This window comes from Saimiri boliviensis, chromosome 1 (assembly GCF_048565385.1).
Source record: "Saimiri boliviensis isolate mSaiBol1 chromosome 1, mSaiBol1.pri, whole genome shotgun sequence".
NCBI lineage: Eukaryota > Metazoa > Chordata > Mammalia > Primates > Cebidae > Saimiri > Saimiri boliviensis.
This window is the reverse complement of record NC_133449.1, coordinates 251,610,705-251,631,794: the sequence shown is the minus strand read 5'-3', so window position 1 is coordinate 251,631,794 and position 21,090 is coordinate 251,610,705. Positions and strand designations below refer to the sequence as shown.

General features: G+C 41.5%; 1 protein-coding gene across 2 annotated transcripts in view; it reads left to right on the top strand.

Moving 5' to 3' along the window:
* Window positions 1–419: 419 nt before the first annotated feature.
* Window positions 420–21,090, top strand: part of IL31RA (interleukin 31 receptor A) — a 61,276-nt gene continuing 40,605 nt past the window's right edge. Inside the window, exons 1-3 of one of the 2 annotated variants that reach the window (XM_003925843.4) lie at window positions 420–667; window positions 7,624–7,714; window positions 18,189–18,306. In XM_003925843.4, coding sequence (XP_003925892.2) covers window positions 662–667; window positions 7,624–7,714; window positions 18,189–18,306 — 215 coding nt within the window. In that variant the 5' untranslated portion in view covers window positions 420–661. The remainder of the gene's footprint in view (window positions 668–7,623; window positions 7,715–18,188; window positions 18,307–21,090) is intronic. The other variant, XM_074385834.1, reaches the window with a different exon arrangement.

Here is a 21,090-nt window from a genome sequence, read left to right as displayed (position 1 = left end):
ATGTTACAGGATTGTTGTGAAGATTAAGTGAGATAATTAATGTGAAGTTCTTAGTACTATGCCTGACACACAGTAAGATCTCCACAAATTATTAATGATGGTGATGATTATTGGTGGCTAAGCTGTTAACTCCTGTTTCTCTGTTCCATGTGTTTTCCTTTAGACATAAATCAGAATTTGTAAGTCTCTTTTTGGATTCAGCTACCATTATTTTCTTTCCTTCTTCTCCTTCATTGTCTAAAGATTGCGTATTTCTCATTTCAAGCTAAGGATACTCTCAATGTTTCAGCTATTGCCACATTTGTAAGGATTTCCTGAAGAGAAAAATTTAAAAATTAGTCACTTTTAGTTGTTTATGGTCTTTCAGATGACACTTTCTCTGAAAAGTTGAGTGTTTTTGTTTTTGCTTTTGTTTTTAGTTACAGTAATGCAATCCATTTCCCAGCCCAAGTGGGTAAGTACCACTCTGAGTTGGGCTGGGCTTAAAAGCAAAAGAAAAGCTCCCAGACAGTCAGAGTGGAAACACTCCCACATCTTACTGCAGATAAATAAATTAAGGTCCAGATTGTCTTTCCTGTTCTGACTTGTCTGTGGGAGACGAAGTTGGTTTTGTTGCAAATTATTTGAGCCAGCAGAACATCTGTGGAACATCCCCTGATACATGAAGGTGAGTGCCAACTCATTTAGAAAAGTGGTAGTTTGAATCATCTTTTTCTACTCTGTAAACGTCTTTTTGTTTTCTTCATTATGGGTCATTATGGTCAATTTTGGGTCAGACCCATCACATAAATTTATCCTTGAACTGGTTGTTGATAGTTAAGGGAATCTAGTCTTTTGGCAGGCAGTGTTTTAAAAATGCTGAGATCAGAATGGGGAATCGTGAGTGTTAGAGGTGAAGGACTGGGGAAAATATCTGAAAATAATGGATTTACCTTTCAGGAAACTCTAAGCTAGAGAAAATTAGAACTAGAGGATTCAGAGGAAAATCCTTGTGCGTACTGATATTTCATGGCAAGGGAGTGCTGAGGGAGAGTAAATCACTAACAGCTTCCACATGATTTTAGTGGAAAGAGTCCAGGTTTAGAATAAGACAGTCGTGAGTTTGAATCTCATTTATGCTGCTTACAAACTATTATTTTTGGATGATTTATATATCTCTTGGTCTCAGTTTCCATATCCATAAACAAGAGATGAGTAATACAAACCCTACAGGGATTTTTAGAAGTACAGGATGTAGTTTGTATAGCGTAGTTAGCACTTTGCAGGCTCTCACTGTTCTATCATGACAGTGCTTTTGCCAGTCTCGCTGCTGGCTGTCTCAGATGTTCTTTGAATGAAGGCAGCCTACGACCCAAATGGGCTTATAGACTTTGAAACTGGATGTAGTCATCTGACAGCACATAATCTCCTCTTGGGCAATGTATATATAAACAATATCCTCATTCAAAAAGTAAGGATGTTATTATTTTATTAGGCTGAAATTGCCAATATTGAACTGTTTTTGACTTCATAAACATAGCAATTTCATTTGATTCAACCTAAAACATCATGTAGAAATATAAAATATGCAGGCCGGGCGCTGTGGCTCACACCTGTAATCCCAACAGTTTGGGAGGCCAAGGCGGGTGGATCACCTGAGGTCAGGAGTTTGAGACCAGCCTGGCCAACATGGTGAAATCCTACCTCTACTAAAAATTACCTGGGTGTGTTGGCGGGCACCTGTAGTCCCAGCTACTTGAGAGGCTGAGGCAGGAGAATCACTTGAACCTGCAAGGCGGAGGTTGCAGGGAGCTGAGATGCCACCACTCTACTCTATCCTGGGAGACAGAGCGAGACTCCATCTCCAGAAAAAAACAAATTAGTAAAAATATAAAATATGCAAATATAAATAGAAAATATAAAAGTATCTGTCTCATTTACCTCAAAGGTGACAAGAATCTAAGGAGATAATATACATGAAAGTGCTTGTGGCCAGGCACAGTGGCTAACACCTGCAATCTGAGCACATTAGGAGACTGAGGCCGGCAGATCCCAAGGTCAGGAGTTTGAGACCAGCCTGACCAACATGGTGAAACCCCGTGTCTACTAAAAATGCAAAAATTAGCCAGGCGTGGTGATGTGCACCTATAATCCCAGCTACTCAGGAGGCTGAGCCAGGGGAATCACTTGAACCTGGGAGTTGGAGGTTGCGGTGAGCTGAGATCACACCACTGCACTCCAGCCTGGGTGACAGAGCAAGACTCCATCTCAAAAAAAAAAAAAAAAAAGAAAAAGAAAAAATAAAGTGCTTGTAAATCTAAGGTCATTATTATTGTGACTATTATTATTACTGCAAGCTCCAAATAAACATTTAAAAGAGACTGAGAACAGACGACCCTTCTACTTCTTCAGTGAAAGTAAAACTATAAACCAAGTCCTGCCGGTCTGTGAGGAATTCTGAGGGTGTGGTGGCTGGCGCCTGTAATTCTAACTACTCAGGAGGCTGAGACAGGAGAATCGCTTGAACTCTGGAGGCATATAGGTTGCAGTGAGCGGAGATCACACCAATGCCCTCCAGCCTGGGTGACAAGAATGAGACTCTGTCTCAAAAAAAATAAAAATAAAAATAAAAAAGTAGGAAGGCTACTACTTTCCTTTACGGAGGCCAGGCTTTGCGTGCTTTCTCCCTCACAGTGTTACGAGTCTACAGGCACTTGAACTTAGGGCCATAGTCCTGGCTCTAGAAGTTACTCCCTCTTCTTTGCCACTTTTTCTTTTTTTAATTTCAGACAGTCTCCCTCTGCTGCCCAGGCCGGAGTGCAGTGGTATGATCATAGCTCATTGCAGCTTCAAACTTCTGGCTTAAGCAATTATCTCACCTCAACCTCCTGAACAGCTAGGACTACAGGTGTGTACCATGACACCCAGATGATTTTTTAAAAAAAATTTTTTAGAGACAGAGCCTTGCTATGTTGCCTAGGCTAGTCTTAAACTCCTCGTTTGCCATTCTTTAAAAACCCAGTTCTATACCGTGGGAGATAGTGTTTGGCACAGAATGGTAATCAACAAATAATAGTTGAGTGAATGTATGAACGAATGAACCAAAGTAAGGCAAGCCCTGGGAAAATCACGTAGTGATGCATTGTTGTACAAGTGAAATGAGATGAAGCTTAGCATCCAGGACACAGTCTTGAGTGGGAACGGAATGGCCAAAGAACAGGCTGTGAGGTGCATTTGATGGGGGATTGCGAGGGAGTAGATCAGCCACACTCTATTTCCTTTGCTTTGGTCCTGTGAGACAGGATGTTGGGAACAGGGATAATTTAACTTGCTGAAATGTGTAAAATCTCCCAGCAGAGGCAGCGGCTCCCCTTGCTTTCTTCTTCTCCCTGTGTTCCCAGCCACTGCTGATAGCCAGCAATAAGTGCTTGGACCTGTTTGCAGTCATTCTACCCCAAACAGTAGCTGCTACTAGGTTTACATCTTTTTTGTTGTTGGTTTGTTGTTGTTGTTGTTTGCTTGTTTGTAGATGGAGTCTTGCTCTGTAACTCAGGCTGGAGTACAGTGGTACAACCTTGGCTCACTGCCACCTCTGCCTCCTAAGGTCAAGCAATTCTCCTGCCTTAGCCTCCTGAGTAGCTGGGATTACAAGCTTAGGCTACCACACACAGCTAATTTTTGTATTTTTTGTTGAGATGGGGTTTTGCCATACTGACCAGGCTGGTCTCAAACTCCTGACTTCAAGTGATCTGCCTGCCTTGACCTCCTAAAGTGCTGGGATTACACACGTGAGTCACTGCACCTGCCCTACATCTTTAAACATAGGACACCACTAGTTACTTAAGTGGCATCACTGTATATTCTAAGTCTAGTTTAGTATGGCGTATTTGTAGTGTTGGAAGATTTTAGAGCTCTGCTAAATGCTGACTCAAATGAGATCCCACCAACGTGAAACTATTTCTAGGAAGTGACCCCGTTTTGAAGACCAGTTATTCAAAACTGCTGCATTTCAAAGTTAAGGCTGATGACTCAAGGATGCAGGAAATGGTTGATGGTTCTCCTGAAAAGTACAGCAGAATCTTTGGGAATTTCTTACGTGCCAGATTTGGGGAGGCTGATTCACCTCACTTGTCTTCAAGAGACTGATATATTGAAATCAATGAGAAATCTTTCTAATGCCTGGAAGGTTCAGGGTCTCCTGTTAAATTAGTTAATCAGAGAGGGCATCATAGAATCAGAGCAATCAGAAAGGGAAATTGTGGGTTTTGAAGTATCTTTCATCAGGTTCATGGTGAGGTCTGTGGCTGCCCTGTCAGAGTCTATCACTCCAGTGACAGGAAATTTCATAATTTCCTTTCATAGATTGTACTGGATAAAAACTGCCAACTTCTGTCTTTTTTAACCAGCACTGTTTTACCTTCTGAGCTGACCTCTCCTTTCTGTTCTCAAAGTCTTTTGTTTAGGATACAATTAGTTGAGTGGATTCCTGCAACTAAATGACAATGAACGTTTTCCAAATCTAACTCTCTGAGATTACACACAGGTTTCTTTGGCTGGAGTCTTGAATGAACTCAAGCTTTTCAACTGCGCATCTACCCACCACAGATAACTAGGGTCACCTTGAACTCTCAACTGGACTTATTTCTAAGCTCCTGGGAGGCACCGCACCTTTTTTGCATTTTTTACTTTTTCTTTTTCTTTTCTTTCTTTTTTTTTTTTTCTTTTGACACAGGATCTCACTTTGTTGCCCAGGCTGGAGTGCAGTGATGGGATCACAGTTCACTGCAGCCTCGATCTCCCAGGCTCAGGCCATCCTCCCATCTTAGCCTCCCAAACAGCTGAGACTACAGGCACATGCCACCATACCTGGCTAATTTTTTTGTGTATTTTGTAGAGATGGGGTTTTACCATCTTGCTCAGGCTCGTCTTGAACTCCTGACCTCGAGTGATCCACCCACCTCAGCCTCCCAAAGTCCTGAGATTACAGGTGTGAGCCACTGCGCCCAGCCTTTGTTCACATTTTTTACCAGCAAGCAGTCCTTTTTGTGGTGGTTCTCTAGTGTGAGAGGAAAAAGTGGGAAAGGTTCTGGAGGATAAGCAAGCATTAGACTGAGAGACATGGCTTGTTGACTTCCCACACTCATTAGCTCATTTCTTTTCTTAGATGCTCTTTGTGCTCATTGCACTATTATAACGACAGCACTTACTATATGATATAGGAGACTACTGTTCAGGCTTCTATCTCTACAAATGAACTAGTACCACCACCCCTGGCCTACGTATTTAAACATAGGACCCCACTAGTTACTTAAGTGGCATCACTGCATATTTCTGTTCAAATCTACTGCAGAAATGTGGCCTGAGAGTCTTCAGTAACAGAGGCTCACTCTGAAATTGGTAGTTTCCAAAATACTCCCATCATCCTCTCCATCTTTCCCCCGTTCCCCTTGTTAAAAATCACTAAACTAGAATATGAGCTCTTTAAAGTCAGAGATGTGCTTTTCTTTGATTCCAAGCACCTAACACAAGACTGGGACAGTGCTGCACGCATAGAAGAATGCCTGAGGTCACCAGTTTGTTTGCGAGAGAGCCAGGACCAGAACTCACGCAGTCTCAATTTCTAGAATGCCACACTCTTCAACTACTGTCACCTTTCCTGTTTTATCTCTGGGATGATTTAGTACTGTTGATTTTTTTCTAAGGTTTTTTTTTTTAATTTCTTAAATAATAGCTGAGTACTTTTATTGTAAGGGAGTCAAGCTATAATTACTATTAACTTAAAAATATTTTAATATTTTATTAGACATTTAATACTGATAGGATTTTAAATGCAAAACCACTTGGCAGAATAACAGTTTTCATTTTAGCATCCATACTTATTCATTGATTCACTTATTAAGAATGCCAGCATCAGTCGGGCGCGGTACCTCATGCCTGTAATCCTAGCACTTTGGGAGGCCAAGGCAGGTGGATCACGAGGTCAAGAGATCGAGCCCATCCTGGCCAACATGGTGAAACCCCGTCTCTACTAAAAATACAAAAATTAGCTGGGCGTGGTGGTGCGTGCCTGTAGTCCCAGCTACGTGGGAGGCTGAGGCAGGAGAATTGCTTGAACCTGGGAGGCAGAGGTTGCAGTTAGCCAAGATTGCGCCATTGCACTCCAGCCTGGCGCCTGGCAACAGAACAAGACTCTGTCTCAAATAAAAAGAAAAAAAAAAAAAAAAAAAAGAATGCCAGCATTTTGGCCTTGATAGTCTCTTAGCTTTTATAGTGTTCCTTTTTCATGTGCTTTTAGGACTTGCAAATAATGTGAGCTAAGATTAAAGGCATGTCTTCTGCCTAACAGATGGAGAAAATTAAAACAACATTCTGAATAATTAGACACAGATAAGAATGTTCTTAGCATTGTAGTTATTTCTAAAGACACGTTTTTTCTTCATTGGAAAATTTCAATGTTTTCCTTTGAGTTCTATACTCATTTAAATCAAAATGGCTATCTCTTGAGAGTAAAACTACTGCTACTGAGTGATACAGTCACTTGCTGCTACGTAACCAGTCTTGTATTATTTCATCCCAATGTTTTTATTATTATGGATCCAAGTTCTCACTCTGCTTTAGTATCTTAGGCATTTCCAATTTGTTAAGGATTTTAACTGGTTTATATATGATAAAACATTAACCCTCTAATTTTCTCCGGAAATGCTGGATGCACATTTTTCTAAACAATTTATTTTGTAAAGAACCCTTTTCTTTTTCTTTCTGTAACGATCTGGCAGATGACAATGTAACATCATTTATTTTTTTCCTCAAATGAGTTTCTGATTTTCCATTTGCTTTACTCTTAGACTATCCCACCATCTCATCTCATCTCAGATGAGATGAAGAGCCAGCAGCCTTTCTGTTCCAATAAACAAGTAAATGCCACACATAGTATTGTCTCTCAAGACCAGGCACTGCCTTAGATACCAAGCCTTCAGAGAGGAATAAGAGGTGCTCCACTCTGGAGAAGGTCCCTGTATGTAGGGAAGCTGTCAGGTAAACTGCTGACAACCATTCTTGTGACAGATGCTGCAGAACACATGATACAGTGGGACATGGGGCACAAAGGAGGGGCCAACTGGTCAACTCTGTGTAGAAGTTCAGATAGGGTGTCTTAGGGAAGGAGAGCCTTGAGATGAATCTGGAAAGATGATTACTTTGTTAGAAATACGAGGAAGGGAGAACTGTGGGCATGCACAGAGCATGGAGATGTGACATAGCACGGCACTTGGGGAAACTGTGAGTTGTTCCATTTGGCTGGAGGGCTTAGGCACTGAGGCAGAGGCCAGAGGATGGCCTCAGAGCTTTAGAGACTCACAGTGCATTTTTCTTCTGGAGTGTATCCTTGGAAGTTAGTGTACTTTTCGTAAGACATGGTGGAGTGGACTATGGATGAAAGGAAAGCGTATTGTAATTGCAAATCTTTAAAATGTTGACTGGGGTTGATGGAGTAATTGTGAAGGATCTAGGTGATGATAGTCAACAAAATAAAATAAAACAGGATCCTTCCTCCCTCCCAAATCCCCAGAATCTATTTGCCAATGGAAATACAGCTTTTGAAAAGAGGTATGAAGCAAACCAATTCTTGACTGATATCACGTTCAGCTCTCTCCCCAGCCTTCGTGTGTTAACCTGGGGATGATGTGGACCTGGGCACCGTGGCTGTTCCCTTTACTCTGCAAATTCAGCCTGGCAGGTAGGTTGGCCTGGGCCCTTTTACAGATCATGTCATTATTCTTGCCTTCCTTGGACAACTGTTGGTAACTTTAAAGGGGCACCTGGATTATAGACATCCATAGATAGAAAAGGGGACTTGTGAATACCCTGAATGTGTGTGTGTATGTGTGTGTGTGTGTGTGTGTGCACACGCATGCAATTTCACATATGCTCGTGCATGTGCAAATGTGGTAAGTGGCTTATCATATTTTCAAAGGGAGACATGACCCCCAAAATGCTGAGATCCACTGTTTTGGAATGTAGTAGTCTTCTCTTATCTGTGGGTCAATATGTTCCAACACCCCCAGTGGATGCCTGAAACTGTGGATAGTACTGAACCCTATATATACTATACTTTTTCCTTCACAATCATACCTATGATAAAGCTTAGGCATGTTTAGGTATAAAGAGATTAAAACAATAACTAACAATAAAGTAGAACCATTATAACAATTGACTATAACAAAAGTTAATTGAGGCTGGGCACAGTGGCTTACACCTGTAATCCCAGCACTTTAGAAGGCCGAGGTGGGCAGATTATTTGAGGTCAGGAGTTTGAGAGCAGCCTGGTCAACATGGTGAAACCCCATCTCTACTAAAGATATAAAAATTAACCAAGTGTGGTGGTGTATGCTTGTAATCCCAGCTACTTAGGAGGCTAAGATGGGAAGATCACTTGAACCCGGGAGGCGGAGGTTGCAGTGAGCTGAGATCATGTTACTGCACTCTGGCCTTGGCCAGAGTAAGACCCTGTCTCAAAAAAAAGTTATGTGAATATGGTCTCTCCCCCGCTCTCTCTCTCTAAATGTCTCATTGTACTGCACTCACCCATTTTTAGATGGCATTGATCACTGGTAACTGAAACCACAGAGAGTGAAACCACAGATAAGAAGGAACTACTGTAATAAGTGCTTATCTCTATAGTTTTGTTGTTGTTGTTATGGCTTCGTATAATATACATACATAAATACAAAAATAAACAGTTTTCATACTATTCACCATAAATTCCAAGGATATAAAGGGAAATATTGAAACAACATATTTCTATAGTGTTCCAACTCAAGACTACAGGCCTAATATCCATACAATAGCTTGTGGATGTAAGATCCATTAGTTTGATTACATCTTATGTTTTAAAAAACATTCAGAGCAGAGACACTGGTCTGGCAGTAAGAAGGTGGAGAAGGCATCAAGCAGTGTATTTGTGTGCTTGGGCTGCCATAACAAAATACCTCAACCTGGGTGGCTTAAGCAACAGAAATGTGTTTTCTCACAGTTCTGGAGGCTGGAAGTCCATTGTCAAGGTGGCAGCAGGGCTAATTTGCAGGTGGCCATCCTCTTGCTGCCTCTTTATATGGTCGTCCCTCTGTGCCTGTACAACCCTGGTGTCTCTCCTTCTAAGGACGCCAGTGAGATTGAATTAGGTCCCATCGTAATGGTCTCATTTTAACTTACTTAACTCTTTAAGGGCCTATCTCCAAATATAGTCACATTTTGAGGTACTGGGGTTAGGACTTCATTATACGAATTTTGGAGAGACATAATTTAACCCATAACATGTAGTATTTGGGGTCACCAGGAGAGCAGTCATGACCCAGAGATAATGAGAATGCCTTCAGACTTCTGACCTGGCATGGCCTGCCTTAGCCCCCCGGGGTTACACCTGTGGCACTCAGGTGTTCGATAGACCAGGGGTCTCCAACCCCCAGGCTGCAGACTGGTACAGATTTGTGGCCTGTTGGGAACTGGGCCGCCCAGCAGGAGATGAGTTGCAGGAGAGCCAAAGTTATTGCCTGAGCTCTGTCTCAGTCAGATCAGTGGCAGCATTAGATTCTCATCGGACCATGAACCCTATTGTGAACTGTGCATGTGAGGGATCTATTAATAGCTTACATGCTCCTTATGAGAATCTGATGCCTGATGATCTGAGGTGGAAGTTTCATCCCAAAACCATCTGTCCCCCAGGTCCATGGAAAAATTATCTTCCATAAAACTGCTCCCTGGTGCCAGAAAGGTAGGGGCGTGCTGTGATAGACAATAGATGCTACAGGCAGGCAGGACTGTTGCCCTTCCCCTCGTCAGCACGTGCTTACAGTCATCCAATGTAAACTTCTAATTACAGACACTGTGGCTCCTATGAAGTCATCCTTTTTCTCAATTTGTCTTTTTCTGTCTTCTTTCTCTGTTTCCATTCTTCTTATGCTGTATATATACCAGCTCCTACAACACTGGCTCCAATGTCCACCATTCTTCCCATCTAAAATATCCTTCCCTTGGTCCTGCTCAGCCTTGCTCTTCTTCTATGTCAAGATATTTTTTAAAACACTGACTCTGCAACAGCACCAAAGTGATATGAGCATAGAGGGAAGAGGGGAGATGGAAAACATCTTTATAATTTTGCAAAATGTTTCTCTTGCCTATGGGAAATTCTCTGATAAGAACAATTTCCCAATTTTTCTTAGAGGAAAGTCATGAATGTTTTTTCCCTTATTTCTAGAATTAGGGGAATATTTCTGTGGTTTGTATTTTCAGAGTGCAGAGAGAGATAGATGGGAGTGACCAGCAAACCTAACCTTCAGTTGTTAGTGTTTATTAAAAAAAAATTCTATTTTGAATAATTTTAGATTTATAGAAAAATTGTGAAAATAACACGGAGAGTTCCTTTCTACCCTCATCCAGTTTCTCCATTGTTAATATCTTACAATACCATAATACATTTGCCAAAACTAAGAAACTGATGTTGGCACATTAGTATTGACTGAATTCCAAATTTTATTTGGACTTCACTAGTTTTTTCCAGGAATGACTTTTTCTATTCCAGGATCCAATTTAGAGACCATATTGCATTGAACTGTCATGTCTCCCAGGTCTCTGCTGGTCTGTGACAGGTTCTTAGTTTTTCCTTAGTATTCACGAACTTGGCAGTCTTGAGGAGTACTGACAAGTATTTCTGGGTTTGGGGGGAAAAACAACAGAGGGGAAGTGTTCTCCATTGCTCGATGACGATTTTACCCATGTTTGTGACAACCTTCTGATGGAGAGTTGAATAAGACTTAAAATTGGCACGCTGGTTGCCAACAAGGAGGAAGGCAGGACAACAGCTGTGTGGGCTCAACCGGCCAAGGCAGTTCTAGTACACAGAGCCAAGGTCGTTCAGATATGTGGGATCACTCCAGGTAACTGACACTGGAAATGGAAAAGAAAGGCATGAAAATAGAAGTGATTGTTGATTTGGTTCAGTTTTATTGCAGTTCCCCTCAACTCCCTAATCTGTGATCAGATGAATCTGAAATTCTCATATGCAGAATTAAAAGGTCATGAGGACACAAAACTAGGGAAAACTACTGTTAAATTCTTCCTCCAAGTATGAGATTACTGGATTTTTAGAGCAGATTATATTGATACTAGTCAGGGAAAGTTGTTTATGCTGTAATAATAAATAAGCCTAAAATAGTAGTATTTAAAACAGCAAACTACATGTCCATCACAGGTAAGTAGGGACCCAGGCTGGTGGGGTTCCACTGTCCTCAGACACACTATGTCAGCATGTGTGTTCAAGGTGTGCAGAGGTAGGATGGACATTTCCTCTCACATGGCAAAGGCCAAGGCAAATCCCATGGCCACCCTATTGATGAGCACTGGAAATATTGGTGAGCATTCATTTTATCTACCACAAATCTCTTCTGTAGCACCAATATCAGGAGAGCCTTTGTAAGACTACTGCTCTCTTTCACCATGTGCCAACCAGTAAGGGAAAAACAAATGTAGTCTCATAAAAACAGCCTCAGTTGAGTGGAATATCATTTTTGGAGCCACTTACCCTTCATGTGGTGGCTCCAAAAATGACTGACACCCAGTGACACTTAACAGTTCTGAAAAACAGATATTTGACTTTCTTTTTGACTTATGGTTTCTGATGTATGTTAAACAAAGCTTTTTAAGAAGCTAAGGAGAGGTATTTAAGGAAGAACAGGAAAGAGCAGGATTCACTTAGGTTTGACCAGAGTATATTTAGATCCGTGAGGATCTAGTCCACACTGATATCTTGGTGGCTGGCTTTGGATTCAGCCAACACAAGGGAGAGCAAGAATGAAAAGGAAATAAAATAAAATATGACCACAGGAAGCCATAATGAGAATAGTATAACACTGCCGGACTTCAAACTATACTAAAAGGCAGTAATTGAAACAGCATGGAACTGGTACAAAAACAGAGACATAGACCAATGGAACAGAACAGAGGCCTCAGAGGCAATGCCACATGTCCACAACCATCTGATCTTCAACAAACCTGACAAAAATAAACAATGGGGAAAGACTCCATGTTTAATAAATAGTGTTGGAAAAACTGGCTAGCAATGTGCAGAATGCAGAAACTAGACCCCTTCCTGTCACCCTATACTAAAATTAACTCCAGATGGATTAAAGATTTAAGCATAAAACCTAACACCATAAAACACTGCAAGAAAACATATGCAGAACCATCCAGGACATAGGCATAGGCAAGGACTTCATGACTAAAACACCAAAAGCAATGGCAACAAAAGCCAAGATAGACAAATGGGATCTAATTAAAATCCAGAGCTTCTGTACAGCAAACAAAACCACCATTAGAGCGAACTGGCAACCAACAGAATGGGAAAATATTTTTGCAATCTACCCATCTGATAAAGGGCTAATATCCAGAATCTACAAAGAACTAAAACAGATACACAAGAAAAAAACAAATAAGCCCATTCAAAAGTTGGCAAAGGATATGAACAGACACTTTTCAAAAGAAGACATATATGAGGCCAACAAACATATAAAAAATGCTCATCATCACTGATAATTAGAGAAATGCAAATCAAAACCACATTGAGATACCATCTCATGCCAGTTAGAATGGCGATCATTAAAAAATCTGGAGACAGCAGATGTGGAGAGGGTGTGGAGAAATAGAAACACTTTTACACTTGGTGAGATGATAAATTAGTTCAACCATTGTGGAAGACAGTGTGGTGATTTCTCAAGGATCTAGAAATAGAAATTCCATTTGACCCAGCAATCCCATTACTGGGTATATACCCAAAGAACTATAAATCATTCTATAAAAACACATGCACACATATATTCATTGCAGCACTGTTTAGAATAGCAAAGACCTGGAACCAACCCAAATACCCATCAATGATAGACTGGACAAAGAAAATGTGGCTCATATACACCATGGAATACTATGCAGCCATAAAAAATGATGAGTTTGTGTCCTTTATAGGGACTTGGATGAATCTGGAAACCATCATTCTCAGCAAACTGACACAAAAACAAAAAACCAAACACCACATGTTCTCACTCATAGGTAGGTGTTTAACAATGAGAACACATGGACTCAGGGAGAGGAGCATCACACACTGGGGGCAGTTGGTGGGGGCTATGGGAGGGACAGCGGGGGGTAGGGAGGGTGGAGAGCATGGGGAGGGATAACATGGGGAGAAATATCAGATATAGTATGCACCTAAAGTAAAATTTTTTTAAAAGACTAAGACTATTCTGGGGAACAGGGATGAGCTTCTTGTTTCCTTGTTCTCTGGCCAGGAATCAACTTTGAAATCCTCCTGAGAGTTAGTGTGATGAGTATGAGCAAAATGGGGATGGGGCAGGCTACCCCTGTGTGAATATTTTTAAGAAACTTGGCCAGAGACTAAGGGTAGACCCACATATATACACACAGACACACACACGCCATACAACCATACATACTGCACATCACACACACCACACCCACACCATAAACATACCACACACACCACACTACATACATACACACTATAAACATGTCACACACACTACACACACCACACATGTAACTAACACATACCACATAAACACGCCAACACACACACTCCAGCAGACACACTATACATGCATCATAAACACATCACAGGCTGGGCGTAGTGGCTCATGCCTTAATCCCAGCACTTTCAGAGGCTGAGGCGGGCAGATTACAAGGTCAGGAGTTTAAGACCAGCCTGGCCAATATGATTAAACCCTGTCTCTACTAAAAATACAAAAATCAGCCCGGCATGGTGGTGGATGCCTGTAGTCTCAGCTACTTGAGGAGCTGAGGCAGGGAAATCGCTTGAACCCAGAAGGCAGAGGTTTGCAGTAAGCTGAGATCACACCACTGCACTCTACCCTGGGTGACAGAATGAGACTCCATCTCAAAAATAAATAAATTTTAAAATTTTATCAAGCCTGTAATCCCAGCACTTCGGGAAGCTGAGGTGGGCAGATCACGAGGTCAAGAGATCAAGACCATCCAGGCCAACATGGTGAAACCCCGTCTCTACTAAAAAATACAAAAAATTAGCTGAGTGTGGTGCTGCACACCTGTAGTCTCAGCTACTAGGGAGGCTGAGGCAGGAGAATTGCTTGAACCTGGGAGGCAGAGGTTGCAGTGAGCTGAGATCGCACCACTATACTCCAGCCTGGTGCCTGGTGACGGAGCGAGACTGTCTCAAAATAAATAAATTAATTTAAAAAAATTTTTTAAACATCATACTGCACATATACCACACATATGCTACACATATCCTGCACATGCTACATACACATACCACATACACAGTATACACATACCACAAACACATACCATTCACACATATACTATACACATACTACCCATACCACACACACATCACACACATACACATTACATGCACACCACACACTACACACACCCCATACACACACACACACATACACATGCACCTTACATGCACTGCCCTTATCTGTGAGCCACGGAGACAGAGTGAGTGGGCCAGTGTGTGAGTTATTCCTCCTGGGTGTTGTAAGCTAACCCTTGGTTTACCCCTTGGAGGACTTTGCACATTCCTCCTGACAGTTGGGAGGTGTGGGATTTCTTAACATTCTGCTTGCTTACCCCAAACATCCCCAGGGAGGATTCCAAGCTGTGTGGGCTCTTTGAGAAATGTTAATGATGTAGCTTTCAATCTCTATGTAACATGCAGTATTATTTGATTTAGATCCAGTTAACTTTGGTCTTTTTAAGCATGTGGATCTGGAATCACTGGCTTTGTCATGGTTTTCAGTGTGCAAGTAGCAAAGATAGAAAGCCTTTGAACTGCTTGTTGGAGGGTGCGACGAGCGCCAGGCTCATGTGCAGGACTAGGAGGAAGGCAGCTTCTCTAGAGAGAGCTAGAAACGTTGTCACAACAGGAAGCCACCTAGCTCTCCCTCACCCTCATTTGTCATTCTCAGTGGCTCCTTTACCCATATAGACAATGCTCAGTTCATAGACCAAATACATGAATGTATATACAAACACACACATGTACAGCCCTTTTAGAATTCCAAACTTAAAACAACTAATGCCATCCATTCTGGAACCCCTTTATGCCACCTTCTTGTTACAGGTTAATACCTCTGACAGAGTGGAAATACATATAATATTATTCAGATGTAAAGAGAAATAGAACGTCCCTATTTTCTATGATCAAACAAATCAATTTCAAAAGTCCCCCACCACTGGACAGTCAGGCAAGGGTGAGGAAGAGGAGGGTATGGGTAGCACTTAAATTTGTTAACACTGTGTCTTTGCTTCTGGTAGAAGGTGTCTTTGGCTAACTCAGTCTCTTTGGGGTTCCTCCCTCTGCTCCTCTTTAAGATGGTGTCTAAATATATGAGCAAGGTTTACATGACTGTAGTCTTGGGAAGGGCCTCTGGATCCATGGGAGCAAGTCCCCCTGTTGCCCTCTGTCTCCCCTGAACTGTCCGGTGTGGTCTGATCCCCCTCTGCCATCTGCCATGGGACAGCTGGCTTTGCCTGTGCTTTGGGCCACCATACCAACGCCTCCTCCTGAAGCTTATGCTCCAGTCGTTTGCTTGTGGTCCTGAAGTTCCTCTGTGTATGCAAGCTGCTTCATCTTAATCCCAGGCCTGCTTCAGTCTTACAGCTGTATCCTCACCCTCCACTTTGAGGGCACAGGGAAAGCTCTGGATCCCTATGTGCTACATTCACCTGCATGGAGCTCGCCTGAAGAGCTGCACCAGGCCGCCTTCTGCCAGCACATTATTAGGACTTCCATGCCACCACAGAGTTGGTGCTTAGTGGAACATGAGGCTTCCCCTAGACTAGTGGTCCCCACCCTTTTTGGCACCAGGGACTGGTTGGTTTCATGGAAGACAATTTTTCCATGGATAGGGGTTTGGGTTTGGAGTGGGGAATGGTTTCGGGATGAAACTGTTATACCTCAGATTATCAGGCATTAGTTAGATTCTCATAAGGAGCAAGCAAACTCTCCCATGTGCAATTCACAGTAGGGTTCAGCTCCTATGAGAATCTAATGCTTCTGCTGTTCTGAGCAGGCAGAGCTCAGGCCGTAAAGTTTGCTCACCTGCTGCTCACCTCCTTCTGTGTGGCCCAGTTCCTAACAGGCCATGGACCCGTACCTTGCCCAGTGGTTGAAGAACCCTGCTAGATTATAGCCTAGCGACCTCCCCAGGCTTGCTGTACCTGGCGAAATAGGCTACCAGCCAGATGACCTTGGTGCATGGGACCCATCCACATGTTTATACCGCTCTATCAAGAACACTGACATCAGAATTCTTTGCTCTACCTTCCTTTCATTCCCTCCCATCCCTGCCTTCATGATTACTTGTTAAAAATGATCCTTTTTGTCTAGTAGAGACTTCCTTCCTAGGAAGCACTAGAGCTTCCTTTGATATGTAAAGGTAATTTAGGAAATTACCCTCCTCTCTCAAAACTGCCTGCTTCTTAAGACTATGGTCTTGCCAAAGGCTCAACAAAGAAGTAAGTATAAGCCTCAGAGCTGAACATGGCCCTTAATCTAAAACTGCTCTTAGTTCTTAGTTGTGTGTGTGTGCGTGTGTGTGTATGTGTGTGTTTATGATCAACCCCTTGGTCATCTAGTGAAGCCATGGGCTAATTCTCAAAACAATGTTTGTAAATACATAAAATAATAGGATTACAAAGGAACCAAAATATACTGAAACGAAATCATCAAAATATTAAAGAAACAAATTTGTGATCTGGTAATATGTGGTCTTCTTTATTAACACATTAAATAAGAAGACCTAATAATTGCCTTAATTTAAGTCTACTATTAATAATTATTTTAATTCAGAAATAGTGATGATATTTTTCATATTTGTATTAGTCCATTTTCATGCTGCTGATAAAGATATACCCGAGACTGGGAAGAACAAGAGGTTGAATTGGAGTTAGAGTCGCACATGGCTGGGGAGGCCTCGGAATCATGGTGGGAGATAAAAGGCACTTACATGGCAGCAGCAAGAGAAAATGAGAAAGAAGTAAAAGTGCAAAGCCCCGATAAACCCATCGTGAGACTTACTCACTATCATGAGAATAGAACCGGCCCCCATGATTCAGATACCTTTCCCTGGGTCCCCCCCCATAACACGTGGTAATTCTGGAAGATACAATTCAAGTTGAGATTTGTGTGGGTACATAGCTAAACCATGTAAGTGTTTAAAGGTATCTGCAGCAATCGAAATATGATATGAAAATATTTGTGATTTATAATGGTGACAAAGTCACAGGCAATGACACTATTACTGTAGTTTGTTGATTACATTTATGACGGAAGGAAATTCTAAATTTCAGCAGTAGATTAGTGAAAAAGATGTAAATTTTCCCCATTTAAGTTCATGGACCCCTGAATTCTACCCATAGACCCCTTAAAGGTCTAGGTCCCTGTTCTAGAGGGTAGTATCTGGTTTCCCTATGGAAGTGTGGATGCTGTGGGGTGGGAAGCTATCAGGAGCAAGATTTATAAGATATGAAGATACAGTTGAAGGTATTTCATAAATTATTCTATTGTACAACCTTTTGGAAAAGAAAATTGTTGATGCACGTGGTTGAACTGTGGCAAGGTTGTACCTCTTGCTTTTGCTCTTGTTGTCTGTTATCTGTGGGTTATCCAGAATGATGCTACCATTTGATGCTTTACTGAGTATATCACAAATACTTTATATTTACTTAGTGTTTTAAAAATGCTTGCTTCTCAAATGCTACTTTTAAGTAAAATTGTAAAAAAGGATTTCTTAAAAAGTAGAAATCTAGGCTGGGCATGGTGGCTCACACCTGTAATCCTAGCACTGGGAGGCCGAAGGGGTTGCAGTGGTTGCAGTGAGCCGAGATTGCACCACTGCACTCCAGCCTGGGTGGCAGAGCGAGAATCCATCTCCAAAAAAAAAGTAGAAATCTAGCTCTTCAAAGGGAATAATTAAAGAGATGAAGTTAGATTCTTTCCATCAAACCTGATTGGGAGAACCCATTACACCTAGCAAGTAACCAAAATAATCTAGCTTTTGATCAGCCTATTTTCCATTAAAATGTTCACTGTTGGCAATATTTATTGTGTACTGAAACTTTTGTGTTTGTGTATTTTTTTTGTTTTGTTTATTTAGCTCTACCTGCTAAGCCTGAGAACATTTCTTGTGTCTACTACTATAGGAAAAATTTAACTTGCACTTGGAGTCCGGGAGAGGAAACCAGTTATACCCAGTACACAGTTAGGAGAACTTAGTAAGTACAGAAGTTTGTGTTTTACCAGTGGGGGCATGGGGAAGGCAGAGGCTCCTGATTGATTCATGATTCATATTGCATATGAAGTAAAAAGTTTCCTCGATGACAGCTTCTGGGTGACCGCTGTGTGCGTCCAGTGGCTTGTGGATCTGCAGCTGCAGAGGGTAGGGAGGCATAGCCAATGGTGACCTCCCGGATTCCCCACTGGCTGAGATCAGTCACCAGTTATAAGCACAGTGGAAAAATCTGTTTATTTACTACACCCAACTATACTCTGCCTCTTTCCAGAATGTGTATAACACTGTTCATTCTTTCTCGATCCAGATATAGTATACAGGGTTGTAAACCCAGAACTAAGAGGTGATTGACCATGGTCTGCTACCAACTTGCTATGTGACCTCTGTCAAACAGTATTCCACAGGACAATGATTCCCCATTTTTTTTCCACTATCTCAACCATTCCTCTTTATTCCAATTCTGTAGAATGAAAATTTTATAATTTTTAATTATAATTCTAGCTAAAAGCTAGATGTTTTAAGTAAATATTTGCAGGTTAATTTTTTTTTTTTTTTTTTTTTTTTGAGACAGTCTCACTCTGTTGCCTAGGCTGGAGTGCAGTGATGTAATCTCAGCTCGCTGCAACCTCCACCTCCCAAGTTCAAGTGATTCTCCTGTCTCAGCCTTCTAGGTAGTTGGAATTACAGGTGTACACCATTATGCCTGGCCAACTTTTGTATTTTTAGTAGAGACAGGGTTTCACCATGTTGGCCAGGCTGGCCTCGAACTCCTGATTTCTAATGACCCACCCACCTCCGCCTCCCAAAGTGCTGGGATTACAGGAGTGAGCCACTGTGCCCGTCCTTTTTAACAAAAATTTTGAGCATAGCTCATTACTTCCTTCCTGTGAAAAATGAATAAGGGGGCCCATGTTGGGAAGCATTGTAAGATGATCTTTTTAGCCTTTTCATTTCAAAACAGTCTGTAATTCCAAATTCTTTGTTTTTAAGCAAAATCTCATGTTGCAAGGGAAGTCCACTTTATGTTTTACAGTGGAAGAAATGAAAAAAACAAGCAGTATTCTTTGCAGCACTGATATAGTTACAAGGACCTATGTCAGAGAGATGCTTTATAAGAGGAATCAGCAAACTTCTCCTGTAAAGGGCCAGATGGTAAATATAATAATATTTAGAAGGAGATTGGTCCCTGTCAAAACTTTTCAACACTACTGTTACAACATTCACCCAGCTATAGGCAATATGTAAACCAATGGATGTGGCTGCTTTCCAATAAAACTTCATCCATGGACACTGAAATGTGAATTTCATATAATTTTCACATGCCCCAAACTATTTTTCTTTGTTTTATTTATTTTTTCAACCATTAACAACATGTAAATAGTTTTAAGCCTGCAGGCTGTACAAGAACAAGAGATGGGCTGTATTTGACCTCAGGCTGTCATTTGCTCATCCCTGTTTTAAAAAATAAGAATGATAAAGATGCAATAGCCCATGATCCAAATGACTTTTCTTCCAGATTTGTCAGTTTTAGTCCCAGTGTTGAATATCAATTGCTAGTAGAATGAGAATCTGGGTACCTGGTTTACTCCTATTTTTCTGTTTTATAGAGATATTTCCCCCTTTCCTCTATCTTTCCCTTTGGGTTGTCATTATTGTCACCAGTTGGCTTTAGAAAAATAGAAAACCCCTGGGTGTTCTTCCAGGCCTATACCCAGCTCCCCTTGATGGCCTCAGGCCAGTCAGGCTCTCCAGAACTCCTAAGCTTCTTATATTTTTGTGAGTTTATCACCAAGAGTATCTCTTTCAAGCAAAGTGGAAGGGTTTCCCTGTGGATGGCCAACCTGGAAGCACTTTACAGTAGATCATGGAATAAGCCAAAAACCTTCTGCTGTCCAGAAACAGTAGGAAAGAATTTTCCCTGGGGGGAAAAAGGAGGATTTGGGGATGCCTTCATGGAGGTGGTGATTTTTGAACTGAGGCTCAAAGGAGGTCTAGAGGTGTGGAAAAGGAGAGAAAGGCTATTTCTCAAAGGTCACAGCATGAATAAATGCAGAAATATTCAACTACAATAATAATAACAGCTCACATTTATTGACTCTGGGCTGGACATTCTAAAAGTGCCTTACGTGTATTAGCTCATTTCATCCTCATAACTCTATGCTATAGATATATTACTGTCCTTATTTTACAGATGAAAAAACTAAGGCAGAGAGGTTACAGAACTTGCCCAAGTCACACAGTTAATGGGGGCAAAGCCAAGGTTCAAATCTGGTCTGATTCTAGAACCTGTGCTTATGACCATGACCCACTGCCCTGGAGGCCATTTTTGTGCTGTAAAATAACCATCAACCACTCTTGAGGCCCTTTCTAGTTTCAAAATGCTATGATTCTATGTGTCTAAGCTCCGATTCCTTTGTGCACACCAGCAAACCCTGGTACTTTGCAAGGTGGGCCTTCTTTTCTGTTCTCAGCCTGCTTTATCTCCACCACAGACCCCAGAACCATGTGGACTAAAGCTGGAACCACCCATCTGATTTTTACTAATATGTGTGTTTGTTTTTGTTAAGTTACAACTTGATATTGTCTATCATTTGTTTTAAAGAATTTTCTGAAAACAGTATATACCAACGTTCAAAAATTCAACCTGAAAAATTATAAAGAATGTAAAAAGTTACCCAGAATCCACACCGCCAAAGGTAACAGCTTGAACATTTTGATGATCTCTCTAGATATCTCCACAAATCGTTACGTAAATATCTATATGGTT